Source organism: Vombatus ursinus, unplaced genomic scaffold (genome assembly GCF_900497805.2).
Source record: "Vombatus ursinus unplaced genomic scaffold, bare-nosed wombat genome assembly UNPS02014798.1, whole genome shotgun sequence".
NCBI lineage: Eukaryota > Metazoa > Chordata > Mammalia > Diprotodontia > Vombatidae > Vombatus > Vombatus ursinus.
This window is the reverse complement of record NW_020954576.1, coordinates 73984035-73993940: the sequence shown is the minus strand read 5'-3', so window position 1 is coordinate 73993940 and position 9906 is coordinate 73984035. Positions and strand designations below refer to the sequence as shown.

The 9906-nt window shown below is 34.8% G+C and overlaps 1 protein-coding gene across 2 annotated transcripts in view; it reads left to right on the top strand.

Moving 5' to 3' along the window:
* The window catches only part of LOC114049642 (RAC-gamma serine/threonine-protein kinase), a 362981-nt gene that overhangs the window by 312838 nt on the left and 40237 nt on the right, over positions 1 to 9906 (top strand). For both annotated transcript variants that reach the window (XM_027870916.1, XM_027870917.1), the window contains one exon: positions 3209 to 3296. In XM_027870916.1, coding sequence (XP_027726717.1) covers positions 3209 to 3296 — 88 coding nt within the window. The remainder of the gene's footprint in view (positions 1 to 3208; positions 3297 to 9906) is intronic.

Genomic DNA, 9906 nt, shown 5'->3' with positions numbered 1-9906 from the left:
AATCACTTTTTGAGTCTCAGTTCCTTTATTTGTAAAATAAAGGTATCTGCCCTAACAGCTTCACAGGGTTAATTTCAGATGAGATCATATTCATATGTTTTGCAACCATAAATAAACCTTAAATAAGTTTAAATGTACATTAGTAATCCTTTGAGAATCAGGGACTATTCTTGAAAGTTGAAAATAAAGGAAAGGCCTTTTGAGAGGAATTTTATAGTTCAGTCTTCCCTGTATAGCTAACTTCTCTCCTTCCAAATTTCAATACAAACTTAATCTAACATAAATTTAAAGTATTTTAAGCCTTCTGTCTAAACAATTCATTCATAGGTTGGCATAAGCTCATTAGTCTATAGCATCTGTCCTACATATTGATGGATATATATGTACACAGATATACATACATATATACATATACATATATAATTTTAGGATCTTTTATTTATAGTATTTTATGTGTGTCAAATTATTCTTAGTTTGGCCATTGGCCACCATGTACATATGTGCATATGTATTTCTATATGTTTTCTTTTAGGAACAACGTAGATTTGCCCTTTTTATCTTGCATATTTACATTGTCCTACAGCATTGAAGACCTTTTTAATGGAGAGACACAGAATCTTAGATTTAGAGTAGGAAAGAACCTTAGAGGTCATCCGGTCATTGCAATCTGCTCATTTTGCAGATGAAGGGCCTGAAACCAAAAGAAATTAAATGTCTTACCAAAGGTCACATTGGTTTTGAGCTAGGCTAAGCACCCTTGTCCTCTGCTTCCAGATCCAACCAACTTTTCACTATATTCCACTACCTCCTATCTGGAGGAAAGGGACACTGACACTTTGTTTTACCTTTGGAACCAGTAGCACGAGGGATCACATTTAAGATTTCTGTAATCATAGATTCAGAATTTTTTTTTTTTTGCAACTCCTTTTTAGTGTGTCACAAAAAAAAGATGTATAACTCTGTAAAAATGATTGGTACATGTGTTTTTTGAACTGAAATAGAGACCTTTTAAAAGATAAGTCACGATTCCATGTAAATATAATACATACTATAAAGATGGCTTCTGAGATGTTCCTAACTGTTGTGAATCAATAGATAATTGAGAATTTGGTTTGGGATACAGATTGTGGGATCTATAATTTATGGATACTGAAAAGAGATAGAATTTGTTAGAACTGAATCAAAGTGGCCCCTTCTTTTGAGGGGCTCACATCTGTCATTTTATCATTGTTAGAGTTCTCTGTGGGGGGAAATTCCTCTCAGCAGTGCTGTTAAGCAACTTCTCTGCAACATGTAGCCAGCGTGTTCTTTGGATCCCAGAGAAGTGAAATGGTTCATCCAGGGTTATACAGCCAGCATGTATAGAGGATGTTCCTGAAGGTCTTCCTTCTTTCCTAGATCTTTCACTCTCCAGCTCCTGTCCTATGCTGCCCTTCCTCTTTAATAACTAATGACAAGTTTGCAAAGTGCTTTACATATGTTGTCTCATGGCATCTCATTAACAACGTTGTGAGATAGATACGATTGTGCCCATTTTACAAATGAAGAAACCGAGGCACAGAGAAGCTAAGTAACTTCCTCAGGGTCAGAAAGGTAGTAAGTATCTGAGGCATAATTCAAACTCAGGTCTTTCTGATTCCAAGTCCAACATTATACACTGTGCTGCCTAATTGATCACTATTAATTATTTATATTAATTGACTTTCAGGTCTGAAGTAATACTTGTGCTTCACTTGGTGACTAGAATGAAGGCAACTATCAATATACAAACTTGGTGTGGTTTCATACTATGAGGGCATTTGATATTAAAGATTTTTACTTCCCTACTTCTAAAGTGTTTCTCTCAGATAACTTTGAGTTTATTCTTAGACAGTGCATAGTGTGGTTGACCTTATGTTAAAGAATGGAAAATTCATTGACACAGAATAGCTTATAAGGTAACTTAAGAAAATTTGTAGTTTTTGATGTATTGATTGCATAGACTTAAAACATCCATACTTCAAAAGTAGTAAAAAACTATTTACTCATGAAAGGAGATGGAAGACATTCTGAATAAACTGTCTTGAATGTTTCTCAAAATCTTTTTCCAACTTCTCTCCAAGAATCCAGGATCCCTCTGCCCCTTTTCAAAAATGCTTCTTGCTGGGAGTCATTTCAGGCTGTAAAGAGAGCCTGTCTATCTTCTCCTGGCCTGGCTATTCCCTTTCAGCCTTCAGAATATTAATATAGAAGTTAATTCTTCCATTTCCCTCATACAGATTTGGTGTTCTCATTATACTAGCTCTTCCTTGAACCTTGAAGAGAGAAAATGGCCTATTTTTAGTCCCTCAATTCCTTCCCCTTTGTATTCTCCCCATATTCCTGCCATTTCTGAGAATAGTCTGATTTCAGCTTTTTCACTGTCTCCTCACAGGTTCAAATAAATGGAAACAAAATGGTAACAAAAAAATTATTCAGCATGTAATTGTAAACTAATGATACTGGTTTTCAAGGATGATGTAGGAAATCAATTTTGAGTGCATTATGACCATAACTTCTGTTGTCCAGACTAGTAGTACCCATAGCAAATTTCATTCAATTGTAACTTGGTCTGCATTTAAACTATATTTTTCAAAGAATATATTTTTGTCATAACTACATTGCTATGCATAAGCAATACTTGGTGTCAGCAACAACAAGCATTTATTAAGTATCTTCTGTGTGTAAAGCACTTTGCTCAGCATATGGAGCACCCTTTAGAATAAACAGTCTACTAAAAATCAGTTTCTTGCCTGACTGTGAGTCCTCCCCTAACCACCATTTTTTGTTAGTTATTAAAATATTTTTATTTATTCATATGCTTCAACATAGTTATAGTACATATGAATTTAAACTTATGTATTGTTCTTTGGAAAGTAACTTAAAATCCTAATATGAAAATTTCATAAATTAGTTCTGTTTCTAGTGGTATTCTTTAATTTTTTTTCTACCTAGATTAATGATCTGTATCTCAAATCAAACATGGTATATATTTAACCAACATCCATTTTGACTTGAAAATTGAGGGGGGCAAAAAAAGAAATGCTTATGTTTTCAATTATGATGCTCAATGTATTCTCTTCTGGGGTGTTTACTAATAGTTTGTTCAAGAGTAGACTATCACAGTCTTAATGAAACTTTCCTTGCTTATATGGTTAATATTTACTTAACTTACTTTCTCCCCTGATAGCCTTGGTGGAGGTCCAGACGATGCAAAAGAAATTATGAGGCATAGTTTCTTTGTTGGAGTAAACTGGCAAGATGTATATGATAAAAAGGTAAGAAATGCTTTATGTCAGAGTGTTCTATTTTTGGCTAATATGCTGAAATGAATGTACTGCTAATTTATGAAAGAATGTGTGTATTATGTAGTTTGCAAAATAATGGTATTGCTCATTTTGAAGCTCAGATTGAAATTACCACTTAATTTCTTTTTTTCTTCTTTTCCTTTTTTTTAATATGAGGCAATTGGGGTTAAGTGACTTGCACAGAGTCATACAGTTAGTAAGTGTTATGTGTCTGAGGTCAGATTTGAACTCAGGTCCTCCTGACTCCAGGGCCAGTCTCTATCCACTGCACCACCTAGCTGCCCCTACCACTTAATTTCTTACCAATTCACTTTGCAGTTCATGATTTGGACGAGTCCCCAAACTACATTTTTCTTCCATGGTAAATGTGGTCAAATAGTTGGTTTTCTTCTTGCTGATGTAATTTGTTCATTAGCTCCCTTTTTGTTTCTGATTTGGGGACCTCTGTGTATTTTGAAACATAAAGTACCAACAAAATTAGATGTAATTACAAAACTTGCTTTTATTGCCATCTATTTGTTATTCCTTATTTTTAAAGAACACTATCAGCTTGGCTTAAACTTAAATATCAGAGCTAGATCGTGACTACTCTCAGCTGGCTTACATGAACCATTCTTGAGTCTTCTTTGGGTTGTTTACAAGCCCAGACAAATATATGTTAATATAGTCACATTTTTTTTTCTCACTTAAACAGATATATCACCTTTTCTGTCAATAATTTTTTTTTGTATTTGGAAGGGGAAAATTGGTCCTATTGTAACTCTTATGTGTATGATCTTATCTCTAGGACATGAAAATTTAATTCAAGAAAATATTTCACCATTTCCGGTGGAAGTATTCCTGTTGATTTTGACATTTTGCTTTATAGAAGCCTCTTCTTTTTATTTTAAGCTTCAAATGGAACCTTTACAGGATTTAATAAGCCCTTTGCAATTCTGATTTAATTCTTTTATTACATTTATTTCAAACTGCTGTCAGTTTTTCATCTTTTAAAAACATCAACAAGTTATTTATTAACATTTAAATAAGTGTCTTTCACGTGTCAAGCATTCTCATTTATTTGTGCTTACAGTAAAGCTAGAGAGATGTCATCTACAATGAACACCTGGATTGCCACAGTAACATCTCATTACTGTATGTTAGTTTGTGTTATTGTAGGCAGTAAAAGATGCTGTGCTATCCAGCTTGTTCCCCATCCTTGGTCAAGTGACGCAAAGCCATACGATAGATCCATATCATGAAGCTGTCCTTTTGAGACCAGTACAAAACTCTTCCAACTGATGAAGCTGTGTACCTTTTTAAGACCCTCTTCCAGTTACTTCTGTGAGCTAACATGCTACCTTTATGAAGTACATATAGGAACAGATGGAAGAGATTATGGAGTATTTTAACTAAGTCAATACAACTCTAAAGAAACTAAAGTTAGAGGCTAGTTCTGTGCCCCAGAAGTGTTATTTGTAGTCAGAGATTTTCATCAATGCACAAAGTTGAAAGCTTCCCCTGAATTCTATCACATTGGCATATGTTGTCCAAACGATGAAAACTTAAATCAAATCATTTCCTTAGGGTGTTCAATGTTTGGTAGCACTAATATGGCATCAGGTTTTAAAGAAAGAGAAAAAAATAGCAATAGTGTCAATTCTATGTGACTCTGAATCTTGAGTCTGCCACAAATGTAGGTCCTTGGGTATTTTCATCATCATTAACTGCTTATGTTACATGGCAAGTTGAGATAAGTACCAACAAGATCTAGGAACAGAGCCAGAATACTACCATTGAAGTGAGGCCTACTTTAGCACACTGTCACTGGACCATACTTTGTTCAGAGTAAAGGTGACAATAGGCTACATAGGCAGCTGGTGAATGTTGAGTGCAAATAAAGGGATTGTGTACAAGAACTGGTAGAAGGAATTCTTTAAGGACCTAGAGTTTAATAATGTGGCATAGCTCTAAGCGATTGATAGACATAGGGTCCCTTATATGATCAAAGGCATTGAGTATTTGTAGGACAAAGAGAAATGGGCCCTGCACATAGTACCTTTGTCTGATAGACCAATAGATTAAATGTAGTCAGCCTCATGTCTGTGAAGAACAGCCACATTAGAACATTGTCTTCTAAAGTGGAGAATGGAGTCATAGGTGATGGAAGTGTGAGTGAAGATTCTAGGGTAGTGTTTCATTTTTCTATTGACTATAGGAGAAACAAAACCAGGAAACTAAACCATGAAAAACCCTTGTGATTTAAGTAGCACACTGGCTTGATTTTGCTGGTATAGAGCTGTTCCCTAGGTGAAAATTGGGCCTTTAAGTATGTAATAAACTCTTTTAGATAACTAGTATACTTTAGAGGTTCCATTTATAAAATCAATGGGTTAATTTATTTTATTCAAACAAATAATGATTGTGAGCTTTACCTCTCCTTAGATGTTTACTTTTTAAATAGGAGTTTGTTCATCTGTAAATTAGAACGTATACTTATCTTTCATTAAGGTAGCATCATATTAAGGTAATTAACTGGTTTTATAGGTTTATTATGATGTGTTTGAGAGATATATTTATAGAAATTGTAGATAAATCTTGAAATCAGGACCTCTCGATATTTGATACCTCTTCATATCATATGGGGGGGAAGGAGACCATTTTAAACAGATTTAAATAATTTACCTGAGAAACTACAAACATGTCCAGATAGATAGGGAAAGATGTGAAAAAAACATATGCTTTAACATAGAGGGTTTTTAACCCTATAATGTACGGGAGTCTTTCCCTGACAAGGGGTACAAGAAAGAGTAGCTCAGTCAACTTAATAAGGTTAAAAGATGAGGAGGCCTTTGTTCTAGTCTTGAAAATATATCTTAATTTCAAACACATGGGATATAAAAAGTACCCTGATCTTTGGTGCTTATTAGCATACACGATGATTGAGATAAGGCTAGTTAGTCTAATAGCAGAATCACAGCATTGGACTTGGTCATTAAAAGAGGGTAGGTAGGCCTGTAAAGTAGCTATGAATGCAGTGAAATGTAGACAGATAACCAGCACTGAAAGGAGGCATACACAGAAAAGTTGGAACTCTGGGTTCAGGAGTGAAGCCTCCACCCAACCCCTAGTGAATCTCTTGGCACCAGAAGTAGCAGCTAAAGAAGAGCAGCGACAGGGGCAAGGGTCAGTTCAACGTTGAAGGGGCTTCCACAAATCACTTTTTGTCTTACACCCTACCCAGCATTTTTCTGGGAACCTCAGAACTTGGATCATGTTAGGTACTTACAGAAAAGCAAATAGTGTCCTTAGCCCTCTACCAATCGTGTAGGCTGACAAGTTTATTGTATGTAGGAGAGCCTTTATTCCACCCTACAGAAAAGGACTTGCACTTGAGCTAATGAAGAGTCAAAATTAATTCTTCTTTTTACTCCAGAATTAATGGAAATTATGGCTCTCCCAGAAGCAAAATATGAGATTTTGAGGTTGATAGAAGCAAGTAAAACCTGCCTCCATTAAGAAACTTGTATAATTTTCTAAACTTAAAGTACCACTCATGTTAGCAGAGATAACTCATTACAGTAACAAAGTACAAGGTCAACATTTGCTCCCCAACATGGTTGCTTTACAAAAATTAATAAGAGTGGTAATGCACTGGACCCCCATTGCTATGTCCTTTGCTGATTCTCCCACTCTGAAGTCATATAATTGTTCCTCTTTTCTCTAAGAGTCTTGATTTAGTAATTCCTCTGCTGCATGATTCTTTGTCTAGCAGCTTTTTTTGCCAATCTATCATTACCTCTTCACAGCTTCCACCTCTGATGTCAGGAGGTTCCATCATTGTTTGTCCATGGCTGCCATTCTGTGGCTGAGAGGTTCCCTTAGTGACTGTATAAATAGGGTCTTCAACCTCACCACAGACCCTTGAATACTCTTCAAGTGTATCCCCTCTTTCACCTTAGATTCTTTGTCTGCTCTTAGTTCATTTGAGAGGCTTGACAGATCTGTTTGTCCCCTTTAAAAAGCTATGTCCAAGGGGCTACTCATTCTTATCAGTCAAGCAAGGCTTTGGGCAAGGGTGTTCTTTACACTCCACCAACCAGTTGTAATGAAAGCCTCAAAAGAGATCTCACTTGTAGATATAGAGGTGTTCACATGTAGTGAGAGAATGTTAAAGTTGGAAAGGATTTTAAAGATCTTCTAGTCTCATCCTATCATTTTAGAAATCAGGAAACAAGGGCTGGAGAATTTAAGTGAACTGTCTGAGGCTCTCCAACTAAGTAGTAGAGCAGGTACTCAAACCCCAGATTTTCTGACTCCAAAGACAGTAACTATACTTTTGGGTGTATATTTTGTATTTTCCCTGCCCCTTTCCCCTGGGGATTTGCTAAATGCTGCCAAATTGGGCTTTTTAAAATATTTTACTATTTTCAGTGGATCTCTGGTTCCTTGGGGGTATTCTCTTCTACAGATTAAAGCTCTTCTGCATCTTCTCATTCTATATGATTCTTTATCCAGCATGGAGACCTTTCTCAGGACCTTTGGACCTTATGTAAGTGCCATTGTAGCAACTGGGCTGTCCATCAATTGTCTTGTGCTCTCCCTACTTGACCACTCTACCTTCTTTTCTTTTTATACATTTACTAGAATATGTTTCTCTTTTATGCCACTCCTCACTTGTAAGACAATGTTAACTAATATTAACGTAATTTTAGGGGTAAATCTGAATATGAACAGACATCTAAATATGCTCAGTTTCTGATTTCCCTGCAATATGCAATACACACTTACATACCACACCCTTTATCTACAGCAATGATTGCTTAGCACTTCTCCTTATAATAATGTTTAATTTCAAAAAGAAATGGTATTAAATTTTAATGGATTAATTAAATAGAAGGACCAGGTGCATTGACACAGAACTTTTTATTATAATTTTGCTGTGAAATGAAATTTTTATTTCTATATCTGTTTTCTTAACCTTGTGGATAAAAAAATATATACTGTGTCAATTGACAGCTGTTTGGTCCTTCAAAGTATTCTTAAATTCTGTTCTTTCTAGTGTTAAAACATAGTTTCAAACTTTCATTTTTACTTTCTTAAGTTTTATAACATCTAGAATCACCTGGTTAAAAAACTCACTAACCTTTTAAATTTTTGCTTTCTTTAAGTCAGAATTCTGTTTCACCAAATTCAGGAAAGATTAAGATTTGGAGTTAATTGAAGTGAATAGTTGACATGCTACTACATTGTTTATTCACCTCATGGCTCTCCATGTCTAAACAATTATTCCAAAAGACTGTATGAAATACAATCATGTTAGCAGTGACTGTTTGAGCATAGTAAGTGAATAATAGTAAGGCAGGAGTATTATTGTTTTGTTTTGTTTTTAGTTTTTTCAAACATGCCTTTCTTATAATTTAATTTGTATATTCTTTTATAATATGAATTTTTAAGTAGTATATTGGAACCTTGCAACAGTGCTATTTGCTGTGCAGCTCAATATAAGGTGACTCAAGTACTGCCACTTAGTATAAGGTATATTTATCTTGAGGCCTGCTTCCAGGAGGAATTAGTTATGAATTATCTCATATATCTTACTGGGAGACAGTGCTCTAGCATTGGTTCTTTCTTGAGGTCCATAGAACATGATACACTATAATGTGAATTTTCATTGTGTATTTTTTAAAATGTAAAAAAGAATGTTAACCCCCCCATCCCCTTTTGTAAAGCATTTAGATTTGAATGGTTCACCCATGGAGGCAAAATAAGCCATTCTTAGTTATCTTTTTTGTTCTTCTCTGTTTTGTGGCTGTGATGTTACTTTAAAGTCAGTTGTTAGGAAATCAGTGCTATCACTATGCCTGTTTCATAGTAGTCTCTTCTGTGGTAATATTATAAGGAGAGCTATTCTGCTTATATGGATGATAAATTGGGTAATAACATTCCATATCGTTTAGTAGAAGGACTTATGCCACAGTATAGACAGTTCACCATCTTTGGCCAAGTACTCAGAAACAAAAGTTGACAATTCAAGAAATGATTTTTCTAGCTAATTTATTTGGAGCCATACAGCATTTTAATCAGTTTAATGGTGATTTACAAATAGAGTGAAAAAAATGTGTCTTTACTAGATAAATGCATACTAAATTTCAGCCTAATGTCACTACAAAATACATGTGCTATCCTAATAGTCATGGTTTATACCAGTAGCATCCTCTTTGTTTTTTAGTAGATGGCAGCATTCTCCATTCAAATAGAAATGGAGCTTTGCATTACTATTATCCAGCTACTCCATCTGAATTGATAAAACGGAATAGAGGTCCAATCTCTAGAGTCTAGTTTCCATTTGGAAGAAAAGAGTATGGTTAAGTATAAATTCTGTTTTATCTGTTTTCTTTAGTCCAAATTGACTCATTTTAATTTTGTATTGAGAGTGACTTTTGTATGTAGTAATTTGAAAGTTTAGAATTCTTTAACATGGCTCAATGAAAATTTTGCTTCTACGCTGAAATCTTCCCGTAATACTATGGAATTCTTCCTGTCTTGGACTCAATTTAAGAAAATTGATTCTTGTAGTATTTATAGGATCTCATTATAA